Here is a 25,660-nt window from a genome sequence, read left to right on the forward strand (position 1 = left end):
ATGATATATGTAAATATATTTTTTTATAAGATACTCTCTGGAGCCACTGTTTCTTTTATATTTTGATTGTATCTGGATATTCATATTAAGTTTTTTTATTATTTTAGAAAATTTTGTATTCGTTCGGATATAGTTTTCCGGTTAAGTTTGTCCTATTTTTCTCTTTTCAGAGATGGTGAAGATGATCTCAATACAAATTCTGACATAAGAAAATCTATTTAAACGGTAGGCATTTCGCAAACTCCCTGATCTGGGATGCTTGATGTACGAGAATTTGGATTGATTGGATTATGTTTGTCTGTGTTTATGTTTAGAAAACCCCCACGGGAGATCTGTTGGATGTTCGTCGGGTTCAGAGCTGTTTAATCGATGAAGATTTTATGACAGGCTTCCTGATAGCCTGTTTCCCATTCAGAGTAGAATGTCTACTCCATTTACATTTGAGAACCGTTTTCTGCTTTTATGTTGCCTTTAATTTTTATTGTTTTAACTGTTCCGACGACCTCAGCAGTAGTTATTGGAATTTAGTGATATTCAGCAATTTTCTGCCCAAAACAAAAAACAAAGAGTTGAAATCTGAATAAGTTTATGAAACTTTCAACATATTTAAATATTCTCTAAGCTCAACACTTAAGGCAGTTCCAAAAACCAATTAATGCCAACGGTCTCAAACATTCCACAGTAGCAATGCAACCAATTTTCTCTTCCTTTGGAATTCATTTCGAACACACATTTTTCAGAGCTAATCGTGGAATGAATAGAGCAAAGTGTGTGGTTGTCTGGAACCACATATAAGCACAAAAACTGCATACGTGATATAATCCTCGCGGACGAAATTGTTGCGTGATAATTAATTAATTTTGCTCAACGACGACGACGACGAGTAATCTGTTGCTGATCGCGGCGAAAACCTCACATATTTTGTGTCGGAGCTTCATGAGCTCAAGTTTTGAAGCGCAGATTACTCTCGCGAAATGCTTAGTGTCAAAGGCACGTACACACGTCGGTACTTGAAAGCAATGCAAGACCATGCATTCTGCAATGTTTGAAGATTCATGCTAGACGACACTTTTGATGGCTCCAGTTTCAACTAATAACTTTGCTCCCGGGTGTTGGACTCATTTATAACTTCTCCAGGGGGGATTGGAAGTGGTTCTGGGAAAGTTAAATGGACGGTAATAGATATGTGGGCTGATATCATCGAGAGGTTCGAGTGAGAAAACATACAGAAGTGGTTGATTTTGAACTCAATAAAAAAATCTTTTGTTAAGCTCTCTAACTGGTGTGACAATACCTAAACAAGATTAAGTTTAAAGCTCAAAAAAATAGGTGAGAGATGTATAAACAAAAAAAATATGACCGAAGCCAACAGTACAGAGACTTATTTTCAATTTTAATCAATATTATATGATTCGAAAATACTCCTGTCAATCAAAAGCGCGGTCGAATGAATTTAGTCATCCTTTTTGCAGATGTACAAATAAGTGAAGCGAATCCAACCATAAATACATACAGCATTATTTAAGCTGCACTCTAATAATTCACGAAAAAAAAACGAAACAATTGTCAGGCATCAATGCTTTTCTAACAAGCTGATGTCCCCTGTTATCTGTCAATTAAACTGTACTTTTTGATGCCACTAACATTTTTTTTTCTGAAAAAGATTTTCGATGTTGAAAAAACTAAAAAAATATTTAGTTTTGAGCTCTAGTCACAAAATTGATTGTTTGAAAAAAAAAATATGTATTTATCTAACTCTCTGAAGCCACAACTTGCATTTTGAAGTGTCTTATTGGAAATCTGAAGAAAGTCTTAATAGAATGGTTATAAAGTAGTTTCATATTGCTGCAATATTTCAGATAATCAGCATGAGTGCTTAAGTCATTCAATACCAATCTCACTCTCTGGAGCCACTCGACAGCCTCGATAGGGAAGAAATGTGTTATTTCAAAACGTCAAACAGTCCATCAAAAAATCATGTAGATATAAATGGTTGCAGTTCAACGATTCAGTTGAGACGACACGACGTAATATTAAAGTTTTTTTTCTTCAGAATATATATTTTTCCTTATTTTCATTAACTACTTTTGAACTCAAAACACTTAATAGCAGGTCAGCAAAAGCAAATATAGTAGTTTTCGATTTTATCACTGTTCGATTTTATAAATACTCGCCAAATTCACGCTCAATTTTATCACGGTTATCATTTCAATTTTATCACGCTTTTTAAGCAACAATTCAGAAACCATTTTCAGGACCTTAATTTTCGTTAAAAAGCGTAGAGCGCTTTTGTTCATGATATTTTTTATGGTTCTGCTTCTGGAAATCCTACCAGTTTGGCCTTAAAATATGTAAAAAGGTCTAAGATTTCTGTTTTTCTATAATTAATAACAAAGGATTATCTGCCCATAAAGCAAATTTCGGGAAACACACTTTAAAATTCTTAGTTCAGCCATTTTTTAAATATTTTTTGAAAAAATAATCTTTTTAGTTATTCAAAGCTATAAAGATAAAAAAATTGAAATTTGCGGAAAAAAAATTATGTGATGCATTTTTCTTTGGAATCTTTTTCAAAATCGACATTAAAGATAACGACTCTTAAATTTTCATTAAAACTGATGAAATCACTTTAATTAGATGTAGACTATCAAATTGATATTCTACATGGTTTTATTTCAAGAAAAAATCTTAAAATTCCTATAGAGAAGAATAATTTTAACTGAAATCGATCCTGTATTTAGTAATCTCTAATAATTACATCTTATGATCAAACATTATAAATTGTTGATTAAAGACAATTAAAAAACTTTTTTCTACTTTAATTTTTAGTTTCGTCAAATTCACGTTGGAAGTTTTTTTGATCGTGATAAAATCGAAAATCTACTGTAACTATACACAAGACTACAGAAAAGCACAGGAAGTTCTGAAATAATGAAAAAAAAATTAACTTATGTTAAAGATAAAGTATGATAAATGTGCTCAGGAGGATATGACTTCACTCACTGAGTTGAAAAAAAACTGTGACAGTTTTTTGTGAAACTTTTTTCAGAAATTTCATGAAGAAGAAGTCGACAAAGTTAATCAGAAAAAAATGCATTTAACAAATGTCATATGATTTTCTTTTATCGGCGTTAAAAACTCTATTTTAAAAGTATCATAATTTTATTAAGAAATATTTGAAAATTGTATATATTTTCATGAATAAAGAATATATACGTGAACTGGATCCTTTAACGAATTGGAATAAAAATAAGTGAAATTATAGATTTTTTTTGGAACTCAAGGAAGTAAGTTCATTACCAACAATGTTCTTAAACTGAAATTCAAGTACAAAAAATTAATTGACTGTCAGTAGAAAAACAAATCCGGGCCTCAAGAAGATTGTGGAAAACTTCTCAAAAACACGCTCTGAAAGCTGATTTTTCAGTCATAAATTTCATAAACGATTCTATTTTAAAATCTAAAAAAGACGTTTATGGCTCGCCTAGAAAAATTTCGGAAAAAGAGTTGTTTAATCTCTTTTTTTGCGTTTTTTGTGTTCTTTTAAGGGCAAAAGTGCAATATTATTAATAAGCAAAACTCAATATTTCTGTTTTTATATTCAGATGAGATTTTTTCCCTATTATTTAACTACTACCTCAAAATTTGAAAAAAAAAACTTGAAAGCGGACCGGGAGAACAAACAAAAAATCGGAAGGCTACAGACTATCATTGGCATTTCAATTTTCAGAAATTTGAAAGCGAAATAATGCAAACGTTGATAAATTGTGTCATTTTACTTTAAAACAAGTAATGCACATTATCTAAGTTTCATTAGATTTAAAAATCCGATTTCAGTCAGTGGTATCTGAATGTATTGAGAAAATCCAAGAAATCTGTAAAATTAATCTAAAATCAGTTATTTTTGGCGAAATTTGTTTGAAAATCGTCAAAATTATCATTTTTTTTAGAAAAAAAATCCTTATTAATCTCAATGCAATGATCTTATACGGAAGATCAAATTAAACAAACAGTTCTTTCACCGTTTGTGAGAGAAAAAAAATCAGCACTTCGTGGAAAAATTTCCCGAAGATATGCACAGAAATGGAATTTAGATAAACAAATTTCATTAACTTCCAATGCTGGGGAGACAGTGATTCCTCTTAAAACTAAAAATATATTTCCACACACGCTTTCAAATTTTCATAAATGATGGTTTTCCAGAGATTGAAAATATGGAAATACACTGGAAAACCTTCAAAAGGAGACAAAATAACACTTAGATTACTTATGACGGTAAAAATGGCACGGTAAAAATGGATGACCTGGGATTCATAAATTCAAGATTATGATCTGGAACTTTAACGCAACTCGCTTAACATCTGTGAATTTGCTCAGCGCCTAATTTTAAATGGAGTTTTTAATTAAAGAATTGGTTTTTCACCGTTTGTAGCGAAACATTGTAATAGAGTGCGGCTCGTCAAAGGAATTTTAAATTCGAATTGTCCCGTTGGTTCAAAAGGTTGCTCACCCCTGTCTTAAAATATTAAACTGGAAAATGGAAGGCTTATCAAAAAAAAATAAAAGTGAGGGTTTACCTGATAAGGCTGGTTATACACGAATAAATTTTGAAAAATCTTTTAAATTTTCGAAAAAATTATCGGAATTAGGAGAAAGTATTTATAATAGTGTATAGTATATAAACATTATAAGACGATTTTCATAAAAAATTACTTACGAGCATGAAGAAATCAAGGACGGGTAGATGAAGTTAAACATGTATTACGATTTATTAAGTTAAAGGTACAACGAAGATTACCGGGTCAGCTAGTATTCATTCAAATAACACATTAGTATATTATGTTTTCGATGACTAAGGCTATGATCATTTAGTATCCGGGCACTTTATTTCGGTGATATCTACGTTATTAGAGCTCGGATATGCAAAACTTTAGTAGCATTGTGTTGGTTACGAAAAGGACTATCTTTCCTATTTTTGATAGATTTTTAAGTTAACGTGTGTTTGAGATATCTACGACGCAAAAAGACATGGTAACAGAAATTTTGCACAAATTTGCTCCTTTAACGCATTTTGCGCTTCGAAAATTCTTCATTTTTGACTTGAAAGCTCATGAACTGTTGATTTTTTCTGAATTTTTTTTCGGACCAAATGGTTTAGAAGCATAAGGAGCCACTCTAGGATGCTCACGAAGTTCAAACCAAGCATCAGAGTGGAACCCTTGATCTTAAATATGGTAAAAAGTCTATGGTTATTGGGGATAACTGAATGCAGACTCCTCAAATAATGCAAAAAATCCATTTCCGGCAGGCAAAAAGTGTTGAATGACTAGTAGACACCAAGTAAATAAATAATAATAATCAGTTACAAAGATTGCAATCTGTGCATCCGGTTTTTACGCAATATGACAGATGTGTTCTGATGGACAAAAAAAATTAAGTTAAAACCGGATTTAAGAGGTCAAATTTTTCGAGATGCCTTCTCATGAAAAGGTTCCAACACGATTCCAATTGCTTTTTCCAGGTGGGTTTGTGTAAAATATCATGATTTTGCAAAGGTTTTGCATCTGTGGTAAAAATAATAGATCAATATATGACTGAAAAAAGTGTGCAAAGATAAAAAAAAAAGGTTTTCTGAAAAAGTAAGAGTATTTCTTGAAATTATTGATAAATAATTTTACTTTAATTTTTATATTTAATTTCATATTAACACCTTGATTTCCTCCATAGAAAGTTTTTCGATCAAATGAATAGTTTTTAAAATACACACGTTTCTAACTGCCCGGATACTAAATGATCATAGCCTTATAACAAAAATATAGGAAAAATTGAACCCTACTGTAACTTTTACTATTTCCATTCAAATTCTTCTTCAGCTTTCTTCATACAATGCTGTGGTAACAAACACTTATACAACACGACCTGCTAGCGAGAACAATTTAGATCACGTTATCTGCTCTTTACGAATCGCAAACACTGTTCAAAATGAAACGATAGACACCGATCTGAGTGATCATTGTATGATTTCTTCGGTACTAGAGCTGCATTGCAAACGAAGTTCTACAACGCTTGTTAAAAAGATAATAGATCACAATAAACTAAGCAACCTGTTCCGTAATTCGATGAGTACAATTTCCACCAATTTAGATGCAAATGCAAAACTCCTTCACGTTATTAACACCTATAATTCATTGATAGCCCAATGTACCAAACATAAAAAAGTTAATGCCAAACTTAAAGACTCGTGTCCTTGGATGACATTTGATCTATGGTGGTGGGTGCGACTAAAGGAAAAAACTCTCAAGAGGCTAAAAAGGTTCCCTAATGATCAAACGATATCCGAGCTTCTTACTCACGTTTCAAAACATCTACAAAAAAAGAAAGCAGAGTGTAAACGCGATTATTACGAAAAACTGCTCCTAAATTGTTCTCCACGCAAAACATGGGTGAACATAAACAAAGTTTTAGGACGTAACCAACGCAACGGAAATCCAACGAAACTTATAGTGGACGGAACCACTTTCACCGATACTAATCAAATTTGTGAAATAAATATTCAACGACCACTTCTGTAACGTGGGTCCCAATCTAACGGCTAGTTTAGATAGCGATAGAGATTTTCGTAAATTCGGTACAATCACTCCAAATCATCGTAGCATCTTTCTCCAGCCAGCCACCAATTCCGAAATAATTTTGCTGATCAAAGATCTGAGTAGCAAAAAAGCAACAGGTCCTGACAACATTCCAGCAGCTTTTATCAAACAAGAGCACCAAATTTTCGCCCCATTAATTTGTGATATTTTCAATGAGATAATACGCACCGGAGTTTACCCATCCTGTTTAAAGACTGCTCGTGTGGTTCCTGTGTTCAAATCAGGCAGTTCTACTGATGTAAACAATTACCGACCGATTTCATGTTTATCTGTCCTTTATAAATTGATTGAAAAATTGATAGTTCAACGGTTGGAAGCTTTTACAAAAACATATGATCTTATCTATTCCTGTCAATATGGATTTCGCCAAGGTTCCAGCACTCAAACGGCAACTTCTGAGTTGATCCAGGACATATACGACTCTTTAGACAAAAAGGAGCTTGTAGGTGCACTCTTCATAGACTTGAAAAAAGCGTTCGATTCTATTGATCATGATATTCTAGTACATAAATTAGATTTATTGGGTATAAGAGGAGTCGCAAACGACTTAATATCAAGCTACTTATCCGAACAACTGCAATATACCACGATCGACGACAAGAGGAGTTCCCTTGGGCACATTTCCACCGGAGTACCTCAAGGTAGTAACCTAGGTCCAATTCTTTTCATATTATTCATCAACGACCTGGCAAAATTGCACCTTTACGGGAAACTTCGTTTATTTGCTGACGACACCTCAGTATTTTATCGTGGTGCAAACTGCAATGAAATAAGTTTAAAAATGGAGTACGACATTTTGCAGTTGAAACAATATTTTGAATCCAATCTTCTATCCCTGAATCTTTCCAAAACGAAACACATGTTCATACGATCTCCAAGGTGTGCATTGCCACCCCACGATCCCGTACAAGTCGGAGACCGCATTATTGAAGAGGTCAAGGAATATCCGTTTCTCGGATTGGTTTTAGATTCCACCATGTCATGGGCTGCCCATATCACATCGTTGAAAGGAAAACTAAGTGCGTTTTGTGGACTGCTCAGGAAAATTTCTGCTTTCGTTCCTGTAGTTTGTCTGAAGAAAATATACTTTGCCATGGTACACTCACGGCTGAGCTACCTTGTTTCCTGTTGGGGAGCTGCTAGTAAATCAACTCTACGAGAACTTCAAGTCATTCAGAATCGCTGTATTAAAGCCGTATTACGCAAACCATACTTGTATCCAACGCGCCTCCTCTATGCAAACGAAACAGATTCCTTTCTTACAATAAGTGCGCTGTATGAGCTTCAGATCTCACTACACGTTCGGAAAATTGTGACTTATCCTAGTCAGTACCGGAGCTCTACCCTACAAACTTCATTGAACGCAAGATCATCAAGAAGAGCCGTTACCTTCATTCTATCGCGAACAAGCAACGAATTCGGACGCCGGAAATTATCGTTCATCGGTGCAAAACTGTACAACCACCTGCCCACACCGCTTCTCAACTGTCACACCATCGAGAATTTCAAAAAACACCTGAAGCTGAACTTCAAAAGAAAGATAAACTCATATCTTACATAAAATTTTCTTTGCTCTTCTCTTCCGCCTCCCCTAGCCACCGCCACACCTCGCCAGCCACCCTCCACCGCCAACCGCCCGCCCACCAAATCAACATGCACCAGAATCACGCAGCATATAAAGAGAACATATTTCCTTATACATATTTTGTTTAATGTAAAGTGATAACTGATAGCTAAGTTACAAACCGCCAAAAGAAATCCCTTAAAAGAGTACATCTCACTGGGATTGTATCTGCCTAACTGAAAAACTATTGTAAAATGATTGTAAAACTGATTTGAAGGGTTTTTATGCCAATTGAAGAATAGGTTTTAATATAACTTAACTTCAACTGGCTTTTTCCTTAAGAAAAAAGCAGAAATAAAAAATAATGAAAATAATAATAAAATTTAAAGTTCAAGTTTGAAATCTATTTAAAAATATGAAATAACAGGTACAAATGCTCAATCAAGAAATAGAGTAATAATTTCATGCTGTTGTACTACCTATTTGATTGTATACAATTTTACTTTTTTAAATAGATTTTTTACTTCCCTCCTGATTTTTCATATTTTTTTATCGGAATTGTTTCCGATTTATTTGAAAACTTCATGCTTTTTTGGTTTTCAAGGAAATATTTCACGGTTTTTCTTGATTCAGATATGAACGTTAGATTTAGTTGATTTTAGGTAGTTTTTGACTTTTTCAGGACCTGAGATTTTGAATTATACAAATGTCATCCATAATTTTTCAAAATTTAGAAAAAAAACGTTTACATGAGTAAATTTTAACCCATAGGTGAGAATTTGATAATTGAATAATTTGTTTTGAAAAATCAACATCAATTTTCACTTTTGTGACCATTTTTTGTGGCAATTCAAAAATTGTCCAATATACATATTTTTCAGTTGAGAATTAAAAAAAATCTTTTGGCACAATAAAAGTTGAAAAGCTCGGTTCCACAGAAGAAAAAGAAGTCATGTTCATTATTCAGGAAAAATATAAAATTTCTCACAAACCTAAAATTTGAGATTAACTCATGTTAACGTTACTTTAAAATTCTGAAAACAAAAAATCATGGATGACTTTTGAATCACTCTGATGTGACTTTCAAGACTTCGGGCCTTGAGAAATTCAAAGATGGACAAAAGTCTTTTTCTGATCTGTCAATCCGTACTATAGTCGTCTACATTATATCAAAGACTTTCAACAGTCTTTTTCCCTATTGACATTTTTTCTGGAAGTCGTTTTCTGTATAAAGAAATTTAAATCGAATGACCTACAATGATCTACAAGAGAAAGTGATCCTTAATGCGCCTACAGTCGTTTGGCGAAACTGCTGGTAAAACAACATATCTTATCATTTCATTTTAAGGGTTAATTAAGTAGGTACGTACTAAATTCGCTTTGAACATAAGGCATGCAGCATTTTATGAATTTATATACGCAAAAAAAATTAAATTCATTCAAAGTCTTGAAACCTTTTGATGTAATATTATTTGAGGCCCTTGAAGCCAAAAGGGTATAAGAGCATAAAAGCTTATTTCGAGAAAACAAGCTTTTAAATTGATGTGTTTGGCCATTTTCCATATATTTTTCGTATTTGTATACTATTTGTATTTTTCTTTCTAATGTAAAAGTATGTAAAAAAAATCAAAAATTCCAAAAAAAAAAATCATTAAATATAGCTTGTAATGTGAAGAATCGTTTCGCATCATCAACTCAATATCGACCATTTTGTCACTTACATATATCCCTTTGGCTCTGAGAGCCTCATTTGACTTTTAAAAATTATACCTAAAAAATTTCAGAACTCGAACGATGATTTTTGTTTCTTATTCAAGTGAGCATAAAAACACAGTATATTTAAGCTTTTATGAAGGTTTAATGATGATTTGAAGGTGAAATACGAAAGTTATTGTGTATGCCTAACTTTCGTTTTATTCCATAAAATTAAAAAAGACATATATGTTTATAAAATTTCAGCTTTTCGGTATTAGAGATACAAGTTTCAAGCATTTTCAAAATAATTATACTAAATTCTGGATAGAGAAACTTCAAAATTCGTTTAAAACATAAATAGGCGCATTTAGTTCGCACGGATTAAGGTTCGACAATTTGAACAAGTTTTATAACAAAATCGTTTTGCGAAAAGTGAACGAGATTTCAACAATAAAAATATTCCAATGTCTTGAAAACAGCTGTCTACTCATGTGCTTATAGATTTTATTCACGTATTTGATGGAATACTTGATTAACCAGTATTCTGCTTAACGGGCGCAAAGAGCCTGCATCCTCCCTACTCACGGTTTCATTGGTAAATTTAAAAAAAATATTTTCACTTTACTCTCTGGAGCCACAACATGTTTTCAACGAGCTTTTTTGAAATTTGTTAAACTCTTTATCAGTGGGATGATAATATCTTCATATTTCTTTAGTTTTTCAGCTAATTAGAATACAATACTGGAAGAATTTAGCCTATACAACATCAACCTTACTCTCTGGAGCCACTACTTTGTGTGGAGAGTGGTTTAAAAAAGAAAATACGTACAATAAACTGATTAGATGTCGAGTACCTTTTGAAACGAAAATGGTGAAGCCACTTTTCATTTCAGAATAGTTAGTTTTGGTCCAACAGTAGGTGGCTCATTTCGTCTCATCTATCAGTTCTAAGTCATACATTGATAACGGATGAAAACTTATTGATTTGCAACTGAAATGTGTTTTATAGCTTTAAATGATAATTTTTCAAACATTCAAATGGACTGGCTTCATAGAATTTTAATAAATACTGTCAAACTATTCCAACTAATTCCAATGGCAGACATTTCTATTGAAAAAAAGGATTGTCGTAGACCGTATGAAACATTGAAAAATGTTTAGCAAAAATATTATTTCGAAGGCAAAAATGTACAAGGATCAAAAAGGTATTAAAAATTAAGATAAACAGATAAAATCTGTTGCACTTATTATGCTGTATTTACCTTTTTTTAATTAAACGCAGCCTTGTTTAGCTATCACTACAGTAGACTGAGTCGATTTGGGGTCATTTTCTAATTTCTCAAACCCTGGGGTCTAAAAAGCTTCGTCTTGGTCCAAAACTCATCCATGTAAACCTAAAAGTTCAAATTTACTCATTTAAACGTTATTTTAAAATTCTGGAAAATTTTGGACCAAAACGAAGCTTTTTAGACCCCAGGGTTTGAGAAATTCAAAAATGACCCCATATCGACTCAGTCTATCACTGCAGTGCTTAAACCATCATCCTTAGAAAAAATTGATGTCACACTGGAATAACTCATCATTTGTGGAATGAACTAAAAACCTGAAGTCAGAAAAAGTAATCATTGAATTTGGTAAATGTTTGATAAATTGAAGTTGTTTATGTAAGAGATACTTTTTGATAAAAATTTCAAATTTTTGCACCGATTCAGTTTAAACTGTGCTCTTTCAAAACAAAATTCTAAGCTCAAAACACCAATGCTAAACCAAAAGTTTTTGTTTGTACAATGACACTTATCCAGGTTTTGATCCATTCGGTTACCGAAAATTATGCGAATCGATTATCAATAAATCCTATAATTTACCAAAAGAGCTTGAAAACAAGTTTCCAAGCGTTCCTAGTTTGCTGTCACACGAAAAAGTGACCCCGTTTCCCGAAAAGTAGAATATAAATAACACCCGGCACCTTCACTGATTGGTTCCGGATGGTGGCCAACGTCAAAATCCGGGAAACGGCTTCCCTTACAAACATACAAAAAATGCCTTCATGCTTGAGCTGATAATGGCCGTGATAAATTTATCCCACAATCAGGAAAAAAAAGAGAAAAACAACAATAACGACCGGGAAAAAATTGATATTGAAAGCAAAAGTTTGCTGATGCTGAATTTTTAAAGAGGGTGAACGAAACACTTGCTCGATCCACAATGTCAGCCTTTAGCTGTCATACGGATCCCCCCCTTCATGGTAGGGAGTGATTGGATTTATGAAGCCGGTCCTTTTATCGGAATCGATGCTATGGTAGACCAGGTTCCAGATTTCAGGAGACTCCAGGAAGTAACAGATGTTGTTCGTGTAGGCGACACATTTTGCATCAGATCCAGAAAAAATAACGCGTAGGTTTGAGGGGGTTGTTGAGAACTTTTTATTTTCGGATGATTGTCCGAAGTTCGGAAGAAAAACCCAACTTTTTGATATCCTTATTTTTATTAAAATGCCCGACATGCTTGCGCACAAGGTAAAGTATAAAAATATTTTACCATTCATGGCAACAGGTAGGTTTCAGAATGGTACCTATCGGTTGAAGCAAGCCGTTTATAAGGTTAAATTGAAAACAAACACAAAGAAGCTAAGTAATCAGAATATTTAAAAAAATAGATAAATGAAAATGAGTCTGTATAGTTCCAAAATTGATTAAAATGCTAATTTAATTTCTACTTGTTTCAAAACATCCACAGAATATTAGACGCTGATGGATAGTAATAATAATTCAGAATTCCCTTCAAACGATCCCTTGCTGAATGGATTCTTCAAAGTACTTGAATGTAAAAATATCTCTCTTCATCTTACATTCAACGATAGAACATTATTCGATGGTATTTCAATACAATCTATAATAGGTATGATATTGGAATAAATTAAAGAAAACTTTGAGGGGTTCCTAAAAAGTTATGCAAAAGGTTCAAATAACATGTTTCAATATCAATATTTGAAATGTGTTTGAGCTTATGAAAAATTTTTGTTAGATGGTATCTCCAGAGAGTGGAACGTATTATTTTTATTTCCGACCGAAAGTTCAGATTGAATTATTTGTTTCAATGTTAAGATTTACTAAACACATCATAATTCAAATTTGAATTAAGTAGGTTGTGCTATTCGCAAGCGTGCAAAAAAACTTTTTCAAGTTGTAAGTCTAACGAACGTTCTAAATTTTCTATTGAAAATTGAGGTTTAGTTTAACGTTCGGTTTCGGAATTCTGAATTTTCAACCTCATAAATGTTATGCATCAAAGTCAATATTGGAAGGTAGTAATGGTTTTTAAAACTGGAAACGGTATTCAAATTTGCACATAAGGATAAAGAAATTCAGACGTTAATGTAAAAAATGTCCCTTTTAAAAAATTCAATTAAAAAATCACAATCTCATTTCAGATATTGGATCCTTCCTTTGATTGAAAAAATTCTTAAATTTTAAATTTATATTTGAAAAAAAAACAAGCTTAGTATTTAGTTTAGGGTTACTATATCCTTCAACGCCATTGAGAAAAAATTGAAAAATTGTGAAGACAAACGGCATTTGTTCAAAACCTTGATATTTAAGGTTAACCGCCAATTGGAAAACCGCCAATTTTTGCAAGATATATGACTTACATAACAAATACTCAGTATTTTAAGCTGCATTATTCAAAGTTTGCGATTATATGCTGAGAAAGCACACCAAAGTTGATAAGAAATCTGCAATTTAAAAACAATTTTTTAAGGCGTATTTTTTTATTCTTTGCTGATTCGTGCGCGTTTGTTTTGTGTACTATGCTTTTATTTAAGCAAGTTGTTGTTATGCATATTGTCTGCTGTCCGGGAGTTCATTGCATACTCAAAGACGCTTTTTTTAAACGAATAATCCCGATTGATATCGTGAATGTACTCGTGATTTCTTCCACTGGTATCCATCCTTTGAAATATCAACAAAAGAAGCAAAACTGAAGTGTTGAAACATTCAACGAATGAAGCAAAACTGAAGAGTTGTGCAACAAATGCATAAAAAGTTGGATCTCTTGTATTCATAAGGATATAATATTTATGTGTAAGAGGAAATTAGTTTATTTGTATGAGGAAGTTTTATTTAATTCCTTTCACAAAAAAAGAATACATTTGGTAAAATATCACAAAAAGATGAGTACGCTCATTTCTCGATCGAAAAAAGTACATGTACTTTTAAAAGAGTACGTATGGTAACCCTAATTTAGTTTAGAATTCAAGTTCATGAATAAAGAAGGAGTTGGTAACGAATTTTGGACATCGTACTAATGTTTTAGAATTCCGTAAAAAATTACCAAAATAATAGTTTAAATAGCCCAAAAATCGTGAAATTGTGCATAGTCGTTTTCAATGAACTGCAGTGCAAATAATTAAAGTAACATAAACAAGTTGAGGTGTGGTTTCAAACTACAGTTGTGCAAAAGTGCAATAGTAAATTCTGCTGATTTGATGCACTTAGTGTTGGTAAATATTAAGCTCTGTTTTTAATGATTTTTTTTTCATCTGATTCGGTCCATTCCCCATGTTTTAGACAAATTTTTTGCAACCAAAAAATCTTTCATATAAGAAAAACTTCAGTTAGATGTTTCTAAACAAGTAACGAAACATTTCACAAGGGGTATTTCACCTCTGAAATTGTGTACAATTTTAAATTTTTAAAGAACATATTTAGGCATTTCCGCATTAAACTACATAAATATGTTTTTATTCCCCAAAGCAGTATTTTTACTTTTGAGCGTGAAAATTCTTTTCGATTCATGAGAACAGGGAGCCTTCATGAATATTTTTCAATTTAAAGCTGTCAGAATTAAATTTCAGGATATTATTTCTGTCATGTTACTAGAAAACTTACATTTATGTATGTATGTATGTATGTAAGAGAACCCATCAGTAACTGATAGGTCTTTCGACCCGTGTCATTTAATACATAAACCGAATAATTTGTATCTTTATTAGTATAAAATATAAAAGAACTATGACAAAAAAAAATTGACGAATGACTGAACTTTGAATAAAATATGACAAATGTGGTAAAATAAAAAAGGAAAAAAAATGAAAATTATTTGAAAAATATGAAAAAATGTTGACAATAATTTCACAAAAATTACGGAAGTATGACAAATATAATAAAAATTATAGCAAAATTTTGACAAATATGAAAAAATAATTGACAAATAAATATGACCAAGTTATGGAAAATATGACAAACTTATGATCAAAATTGGACAATAAAATGACAAAAATCTGACAGAGTTAAAATTAAGACAAATATTTGATAAAAAAAAAATTCACAAATATGTCATAATAATCATAAAAAAAATACAATAAAGACACAAAAGTAAGACAAACATAGGTGGTTAAAATATGGCAAAAATTTCACATTAAAATGAGACAAATATGAGAAATATGCTACAATATGACAAAGTTCTGACAAAACAATGACAAAAATTTGACAAATTGATGACAAAAATCTGACAAAACTATGAAGAATGGGATAAAAATATAAACAAAAATTCTAACAAAAATATGACAAAAAAAGAAAAATAAAATGACAAAGATTAAACAAAGTATGACGAAAATCCGAATAAAATAGTGACAAATATGTTACAAAAATATGACAAATATGATTAAAAAAAATGAAAAAATAAGGACAAAATATGACAAAATCAAGACAAAAATATGGGCTAGTGATGTATGCAGCATTGTAGCACAGTTGGCTAGTCCCGTTGCCTTCCGAGCCAAAGTGCGTGAATTCAAGTCCAAGAATAAATCGAACACAGTTGTACCAGATAAGTTTTCCGGTAATTTTTCGCCCATGGAATCGTTGATAGAAGTGTGAATGACAAGAAGATGTACAAACGAATTCAATAGAAACAAAAATTTGTCAAAGTTTTTTTTTATAAATTTGTGTCCATATTTTGTGATTTTTTTTATGTTGAACGTTTTGTTAGTTTGTTTTGTTAAAAAAATATATTATTTGAGTTCTGATTCACAGCCCCTTCAAATCAAGGTTTATGGAATCGATTTTTTTTACAAAAAAACTCTAAAGTTATCGTCCAAAAGTTTGGGATCACCTCTTTGTATGGTGAGTTTGGGATCATTCTTATAAATACATGCAAATTTATTTTATTCATATCTTTCTCATCTAACATCGTATTGCAGATCTGAAGGTTTCATTTGGAAGCTAAGGAATTGTTGTTTTTTAATAAATTCATTCAAAAATTATATTTTGAAGTGATAACCATAAAAAAATCACCTAAAATTAATTGTTTTTTTGAAAGTTCCCGGATTATTTTTATAGTTCTCACCTTAAAATATAATTTTTGAATGAATTTATTAAAAAATAACAATTCCTTAGCTTCCAAATGAACCCTTCAGATCTGCAATACGATGTTAGATGAGAAAGATATGAATAAAAAAAATTTGCATGTTTTTATAAGAATGATCCCCAACTCACCATACAAAGGGGTGATCCCAAACTTTTGAACGATAACTCAAGGGTCTATTTTATAAACTAAAAATACATTCTTGATTTTTTTTTCTCAAATTTTTTTGATTGTGTTTTGAGAAGTAAAGAATAAGGATTCTAATGCCACTCAAATTTTGAGATTTGGTCCACCCTATCCCGAGATGATCGGCTTTGAATATTGAGTGCGATTTTTTCAAAATGTTATAACTTTAGGTTAAGTTTTAAGTTCAAAACTAAAACATTTTATTTGGGCAAAATACCTCCGAGATAGCTATTGCTCATTATCTTTCAAATGAGATCAGAAGATTTTCAATATGTCCTAAGACGGCTGAGATATGAACGATCAAAATTTGCATGTTTTTTAGTGGGTGATCCCAAACTTTTGGCCGGCAGTGTATATTACTAAAAATTTAATTTCGTACTTTTTTCATAGCTTTCCTTTTACTCTCTTTTCCCCCTGTTTTTATTTTCAATCTTGGTTCAGATTTTTCATGATAATAAAATTTTTCTTCTTCAAGTTTCTTGTATTCGAAAATGTTATTGAATCAAATACCAGTTTGAAATTTTTGATCCAGAGTGTTGAATCAAATTATGAATTTACGTTCAACAAAGTTTACCTTAATTAGATCCCCAATTCCGTTTAGTTTTTAAGCACCTTAGCATGAAAGGACGATTTTTTAAAGTTTCTTAATTTAAGAATTGTGGCAAATGACAAAATTCTCAAGGAATCATAAAGTTGATAACACTCTTTTCTCTAACTAACCAAACACATTCTTAACATTTTATTAAAAAAAATCAATTTAACCAATTTGAGGGAGCCTTATTCTATGCTCTTGTAATTATTTGTAACGTTCTCGTTGTGTCATTATAAATATTAAAATTAGATTTGATAATAGAATTTTTAATCGTTATCTACGTGGTCGTATTGAGTTTGTCAAAAATTTTACAGCTCTATGATTGAGCATTATTTTTTCTCCAGTTATATGGTCGGTAAATTAAGAAAAAAAAATACCGAAATAACGCAGTGATTGAAGGTTCCAAAAAAATTAAGTCCCATCAACCTTAAAACTTTTGATGAGCAAGCGGTATGATTATCTGTGGACATTATGTTTTTAGAAGCCATTGAAGTTGAAAAGCCCCAAAGTGCCCCAAATGACCCGACTTTTGAAAAAGTTATGCGCTGCAGGCTTAAATTGATCCTAGGCCTAGTACAAGATCTCATGACAAATTTGGGCCAGATCGGATCAAAGGAAGGGGTCGCTCAACGAGCCTATAGTTTGCATGGAATTGTTAGACATTTTGTTCAAGAGGAACATGATAATCAGTTTTTCATGAATAACTTTGGTCTCCTATGGCCGAACAAAATGTTTAAAAATTCCATGCAAACTTTAGGCTTGTTAAGCCACCCCTTCCCGTGATCCGATTTTGCCCAAATTTGGCATGAGATCTTGTACTAGGCCTAGGATCAATTTAAGCCTGCAGCGCATAACATTTCATAAGCTTGCAATTTCTCATACAAATTTGGAGCAGTCTAATGCTGCCCCAGTTGACGCTGCTCAAGAAATAAAACAATCAATTTTTTTTCATCGAAACACATCAGACACATTCCACGCGCTTGTATCGCACAAAATCAACGGAAAATAGAGAAAAAAGTTTTTTTTACACATGTTTTAGATGATTTAGAAAAACAGTTTTTTTTTTTAATGAAAAAAGTGGTGTTTTTGACAACTGTTACAAAATCATTAATTTTAATATATGGATGATTTTTTTTTGGAAATATTTTTAGTATGTTCAGAAGCCAAAAACTCGGCTTCATTTTGTAGAAAAAAGAATTTGGTTATATCTAGAGATGTACCCAATATTCGGTCGGCCGAATATTCGGCGCCGAATATCGCCGAAAAACCGTTAAGCCGAATATTCGGCTCACCGAATAGTTGAGCTAAGTATTCGGCCGAATAGGCCGAATAGGCCGAATATCTTCTACAGACTTGTAAATTTTTCAAATAATTTTGTATAGTTTAAAAATTCCCAAAATTAATGTCGTAAAAGCTACACAATCATTGAAAACTTATGATTTCAGCAAAACACCTAAGGTGTATCCGCGTATCTTTTACTTTAGATCCTACAGGAGAATGCAGAACGGTATCGCTTTATACATTGATTATAGTTTATTCCAGATTTTCTCGAAATATTCAGGCATGCCCATAAATCCAGTAAATGTCCAGATATTGTTTTACACTTCCCGAGTTTTGCTCCGGTATTTCAGATTATTTGCTAAATCAAATAAAAATCTCAAATTACTCTTTAATTTTTTTGGATTTTGTGTTCAATTTTCTCAAACTTTCAAAATAAACATAAAATTTGCCCTTTTCTTTTTTTTTTAAATCGTTCTGAATGCCTGACCGTCAAGATACGTATGGTTGAAAGTATGGTTTGCTTAAGGTTAAAGATCATCTATTTTTTCAACAACTATTTTAAAGATATCTTGCTTAAATTCGACCATCATCTAATTCAATATCATAGAAGCAATTTCAAATATATGACACCTGTTTCGACATGTTTTATTCCAGATTTCACAGGAACGCAATCTCTTTGGTGATAAACGCCCTAGATACGACTAGTCATCTGTTGTCTTTTAAGATATTGGTGACATTTTAATAATCAGAAAGACCCCTACTTAATTAAAAAATATCTTGAAATACATCATCCGATAACATCATGTGGTTTAAAATAATCGACTTAAAAACATGGGAGAAACTAATATGGAAGAAATAGAAAGCATTGAAATAATCACTTAAGATTTTTTTTATTGAAAACTCAATAGAATGTTCGGCCGAATATTCGGCCGAATATTCGTTTGGCCGAATAGTTGAAAAGCTCAATATTCGGTATTCGGCCGTTCGCCGAATATCACTATTCGGTACATCTCTAGTATATCCAATGTAGTTGGTTTGAAAAGCGAACAAAAACAGTCGCAAATGAGTAAATTCACGTCACAAAAAAGGGATGATTAGATTTCACTAATCACTAATCACTAATCTTACTTCCACAGCCAGAACTTATGTCTGAGTCCCAAAGAATAATAATAGAGTGTTATTATTCTTCTTGTCTTTGTTCATGTTTTTGATTATTTTAACATAAAAACATTAAAATTATCAAAAACATAAAATGGTTGGGCCTACCATGGAGCAGAGAACGCAGAGACATCAGGAACACAGGAACAGGAAGAAACGTGGACCACCAGTACCATACGTTTCAAATGGGCAATATCGTTGGAAGCACGCTAATAAAAATGCTCCTTGATGAAGAAACCATTCGTTATGTAAAATAACTTCACGAATCACTGGGACCATTCTTTAACGGCTGGAAATGATATATTTTGTACACAGAAATCACAAACGCTGAGTGTATAATCATATTGAAGAATATAATTTTATAAATCAAAGGATTTGGTTTCAAAGCTAAACTTTTCTTTGTTGAACAGTTTTGGATTTCAGTGTACGATCATTTCTGGTCATCGACCAAGGATAAAGCGCCTTTACTCGCTCTTGAAAGTAAAAAAAAGAAGTTGAAAACATTAGTAGAACATGAAACCTTTAGAGCTTTGTAGCTCGAAAGGTTTCATTTTAAAAAAAAATATCAATTTGTTTAAATTGAACTATTATATAACATTGAGAGATTGCGACAAATAATCATCTTTCAATTCTTAATATTATTGTGTTTCATTTAAATTTTCACTGTAGGAACACAAAAATCTATAATGTACGGCTTCTCTCGTGCGTTTAAGATATGCTCTGAAGAATTTTTTATTTATCTGAAGAAGAATTGTAAGACATGATTTGACAAAATTGACTTTCAAGAAAAATCTCATTCAAAATCTTAGCCCCAACTGATTTAAAAGAAAAAAAAAATAACCTTCTTAAAAAACCACTCATAAATTAAAAAGCAAAAAAGTCGAGGCATGTTAGAAAGAAGCTACATTTAACCGAAAAACAAGCGTTGGGAATTTACACAGAACAAAATTCCACAACGAATATCAACGAGGACAACTAATGTTTGCGATTACCGTTTAAAAATGATTATTTATTTAAAATTGATTTGGTAGATATTTTGTGTGACAGACCTCAATTTCCTGTGCTCGAAACGGATCAGTCCAACGGACCACGATTTGGAATACCAAAAGATGCACCAGGACACTCTGAAATTTGCAATTGGTTTTCCGCATCGACTCTCGAAAATCAAAGATACTTGAATTTATCCCAAAATTAGATATAATCTGATTTACTTTAAATAATTATCATGGAACGGACTCACCAAATACCACTTTCCCATCGTCTCTGGGCCGGTTTCAGTGCTGTACAGCACATAAGGAAAACGATGGTCGATTTTTCAATATGCCGAAGGATGCTGTAGCTTTCGATCTCGACCACTTGATCACACTTAAAAACAATTCGACAGTTCCGGCATTCCGACACTTCAAAAGTTTTTACATTTTAAATCAGTTTTAACACTTAAACATCAAAAATAATAATTTCGAACCACGGAGAGAAAACAAAACACGACCACAAAAAAGGGATGATTAGATTTATGAGAAAACTCTGATTTTTTTTAAATAAAAAAATTAGATTTTCTTTGAAAATGATAAAACTCTAAAATTTATAGAAATCGGTTGAAATCTAGCTGAGCTACAACAGCGCGAATGAGTGAATTCACGTCACAAAATTTGATTTTTTTTGTTTAATTTTATATGAAAAATGTGCTCTGAAAGCTGTTTTGACACTCCAGATGGTTGGATTTTTAAAAATCGAGCATAATTTAGTTGATTTTTTAATAAGTTCATTATTTTCAAATAAAAATACAAAAAGATTGCAGAAAAGTCCGGAAAAGTGATTTCACGTCACGGTGGGATGTGTCATCAGCGGATTTTAAATCAAATTATTTTGTTGATACGTGCTTAAAATATATTGTTTTAATACTAAAAATTATAAAACTTATCATTGTTTCAGAGTTTTTGCAATACAAGCTTTTGTAGGAAACTGGAATAACAGGTTTTTCGTTGATCCTAAATATCTTACTAACAATCCTTTCTTCGTCCCTCATTGATTACTAGGACGTAGCCGGCGTCGTTATTGATCATTTATTAAAGGGAGAGCATGAGTTTCGTGCATTGAGAATGAATTGCTAGTCCCAAGCTGCATTTTTTTAGCTCTTGCATAAAATTGATGGCCTCGATCAATAACGGAGTAGCAACCAGTGCCAGTGGTCTCTAGAGTTAGCTTGCTTAAATTTGTTCCGCTCGTATCCGGGTATTGCAAATCCGGGGTTATTTATCTAAAAACCCAAAATTATCCGAGCATTTGTTTTCAAAATCTAAACCCACAATTCGAAATATTTCCGGGAAAATTTGGACAAAACTCAGCAATTAATCAATAAAAATGGAGAATAAAACACTTAAAACATTTATTTTTGTAGAAACACATTTCTATAAAATATCCGAGAAAGTCCGCATAAAACAAGGCAATCTGACAAGCTCAGTCTAGATTTTACTCTATGACAATTTGCACCGGGAATCTTCAGACTTTTCCAAAAATTTCCAATTTGGTTAATTTTTTGCGACGTTAAGACACATGCTTTTCTTGCACATTTTTTTTTCAAATTTTAACTTTTTGAAATATATAAAGTGAAATTTTCCTAAAATAAAAAAAAACAAATGTATTTCAAATATGAAACTTGGATAAATGGTTGAAATTTGAAATCCGTTTAGTCTCCATCGAAAAATGCTATTGCTTCAACGCTAATGTCATTTTTTCTTTCATAATGTATATATCAAGGAGTGTAAGGCCTTCAGATGAAAATTGCAACATCCAATGGGCTACAAAATGGGTTTTTACAGTATTTTGGATGTAGACGATACATGAAAAAACCTTTTAAAGCTTACATCTACATTTTCATGCAGAAGGTAACTATATGTTTTTGAAAAAAAAATTGTATAAAAAGCTGATACAATTTAAAGGCGATTTGTGGTGCTATTTAATTATTATGATTCAAAACTTGGCTGGCAGGATGTAGGAATTCAGTGGAACGTACCCAACAATCTAGTTATTTAACGTGTTCATTCACAAAAGACCAAAAGACACCCTTAATGATGACTGGCTCTCGAATGAAAAGGAACAGATCCACAACCCAACATTCCCACGGAACGCAATCCAAAGCCGATGCCCCTCAGACGTCGTCGTCCATCTAACGATAGCGTCTAATACCGAAACACTGCATGTAAGTAGGACTTACCTGCGGTATCGCGTTGATGCAGGCGATTAGCCACGCCCCACCGAGCATGATTTTGCCGCGCTTTCGAGCCGCCGAAACCCGCAGCGGATAGATGACGGCAAAACACCGATCCAGGGATACGCACACCAACACATTCGAACTCAGATACAGGCAGAAGGCGCGCATAAACAGGAACACCTTGCAGGCCACGTTCCCGGCATGCCACTGGACCGTAATCCGCCAGCCGACCTGTATTTTTTTTTGTTTTTGTAGAGGAAGAGAGACAGTTTCAGAAGAAAAACAGAATTTTAGATACAGCTCTACAGTCTAAACATAGATACATAGAGACATATTTGCATGCCATTAGCATTTGGATTTGGAAGCTTCGTCTTCAAAGTAAAACAGTATTGACATACTTATGTAGCTTAACGATTTATGTTAGACGATGATGGTTTTCTTTTTTATCATGATTAGTGAATTTCTGGGTAATAAAACTTTCCGAGGGCTTATGTTTGGGTACCAGACAATAATTTAAAAATAAAATTGTGCAGAGCCAGAGAAGTTAACTGAAAAAAAATATTTTACCTTTTGAAAAACTTCAAAAGTTTATTTGATTTGTCACAAACATATTTGTTCTAGGTGATTATGTTACAACATTTGATAAATCAATTCAATATAAATCAATACAAATTAAGAAGAAGAGAAGAATAAATTTGAAAATATTCTTAATCCATTCCAAATTTGAAAATATTCTTAATACATAACTCATCACAGTCAACTCGTATCGCGTCACAATCTTCTACAAACTTGTTTCTCATTGTTTGAACTACAATTCCAGAAATTCTGAACTTTCTAGCATACTGGAAACATAGTTTAGAACACAAAGAGTGAAAGTATGTCGATTTTTCATACATTTTGCCGCAAATCTCCATACAAATTTAAAATCCTTTGCGCCAGTTCGTGCTTCTGCCAAATGACCTGAAACCTTCAGAAAGTCATTTTTTCACCTAAAGGCACCAACCTAGGGGGTGCCGCGTGGAATATAAGGATTTTTTCTGTTATGGGCCAGTCTAATATACATATATGAGAGGAGTAGGCGTTGACTTCATGACAGCACATACGTTTTTTATCCGTCCGTGGAAATTTTGTTATTTATTAGGTTTAATTGTTAAAATTATTGAAGATCTTGTCGAAAAGCTATTATCAGATAGCGAGAATAAGTGTAGTACCAGAAATAAGTCTTCATCATATTTCATTCAACTGCGTTTATCTGTGATTTTTCACGACCCTCCTACGGGAGCTTGAGAATAAATAGAAATCCTGTCAGTTCCATGTGTGCTTTTTTTCTTTCCGGTGACTGTTGATCTGGTTAGTTTATAAAATAGTGTACAAAATATCAATAATTTTGAAGAATATTAAGTATACTCCGCTTTGTGTTAAGTTTATTCGGTCTCTGTTCAAAGACAAGGTAGGAATTTCGAATAAAATCATCAAGAATCGAAAAATAAATAAGATAGGAGTGTACGCTGGATGACGTTCGATTCAAGTAAAGCATGGATTATCCAAAATCTGGACGCACTGTTTATAATACCATAGCGCTCCTAAATGTCGGATCTGGAATTTTTTGACAGTACTTTGTTCGGAAATGTTTCCTCTATCAGTGCTGAAAATTTCATTATGATTCGTTTTGTTTCAAAAAAGTTACACGTGATTGAAGCCGCGAGTCAAACATTAATTTTTTGACACCCACGTCAAAAACCCGATGTGGTCTGGTTCAAAAAACCGCGAAATCTGATTTTGGGGGGCTTCCTGACCAAAAATTTTACAAAACCGCTGGTCGGGGTGATGTCCCCATCAAGTTCAAATTCGTTTTTGTCAATAACTTTACAGAAAAGTGTTTGATCAAGATATTTGGAGTTGCGGCCGAAAAACCTCGGTTTATTGTGAAAAACAAGACCATGGACTCCGAAATGTACAAGGAGGAGTGCCTGAAAAATGTTTTTTTCCTTACATTAGATCTCACAAAGGACCAGTAAAGTTTTCGCTAGATTTGACTAGCTGCCACTACAGCGAAGAGGTACTACAGTGGTATCGGGCCAACTGATGGGGCAATTGTTAATCAGAAGATGAAGAAGAATGGTAGGACGACTCGGGATACAACAGAGATGAAGAGATTCTGGAACAAAATGGCCGCTGAGGGCAGTGAATAGGGTGTCCAAACTTAGATGAGTGGTTCTGGACGAAAAGTTCAAAATTTCATCAAAACAATCATCGGAATATTTTTTTTATTATTTTTCCTTAAAAGTGCAATAAAAACCCTACAATTTGAGTACAAAACATTTTTATTTCGTTTACATAGCTCCGAGATAGACCCTTTTTAATGCGTCCAGATTTGTAGTGATCCATGCTTTATTGTTGGGAAAACAGGCAGTCACTTGTACATTAAAAATAAGAAAGTGCGCGTTTAAATTACAGAGAAGTTTAAAAATGAAGATTGAAATAGATAAATTGGGTTTTTATTTTTAAAAAACGATTCATAGTGGCAACTTTTTCATTATCCCTCGCGTTTTTTTTCGGTTGCAAACTATGCAAACCATTTCTGGCTTACTTTGACTTGCTTTTTGGGTCATTGGTAAATTTAATTCCAGTTTAGATATAAAAAAAAAAATTGTGACAATTTTGTGTCATGAATTTACGTGTGCCAGAATAAGATTCAGATGAAATTTCACAAACAGGCTTGTGGGTTTCACTAGGGGAGTGAAAGAAAAACTTTTCGCTGACATTCTCAGCGCAACGCTGCGCAACTCGTGCAGTAAGGTGTTTTTTTTTCATAAAAAGCTTTTTTTAATCAGTCATGTTTAATTTTTAATAAGTTTAATCTTGCAAATTAATATTTTTCAAATCATATCTTCCCATTCGGTATTAAGTTTTGAAAAAGGGAAATGCGCCCACTTTTCTAGAAAAAATGCATACAAAGT

The 25,660-nt window shown here is 32.6% G+C and overlaps 1 protein-coding gene across 1 annotated transcript in view; it reads right to left on the reverse strand.

The window, feature by feature from the left end:
• The window catches only part of LOC129755141 (adipokinetic hormone/corazonin-related peptide receptor variant I-like), a 294,680-nt gene that overhangs the window by 82,743 nt on the left and 186,277 nt on the right, over positions 1-25,660 (reverse strand). Inside the window, exon 3 of the mRNA XM_055751493.1 lies at positions 22,704-22,931. Within this exon, the coding sequence (XP_055607468.1) occupies positions 22,704-22,931 (228 nt within the window). The remainder of the gene's footprint in view (positions 1-22,703; positions 22,932-25,660) is intronic.

This window comes from Uranotaenia lowii, chromosome 3, assembly GCF_029784155.1.
Source record: "Uranotaenia lowii strain MFRU-FL chromosome 3, ASM2978415v1, whole genome shotgun sequence".
Classification (NCBI taxonomy): domain Eukaryota; kingdom Metazoa; phylum Arthropoda; class Insecta; order Diptera; family Culicidae; genus Uranotaenia; species Uranotaenia lowii.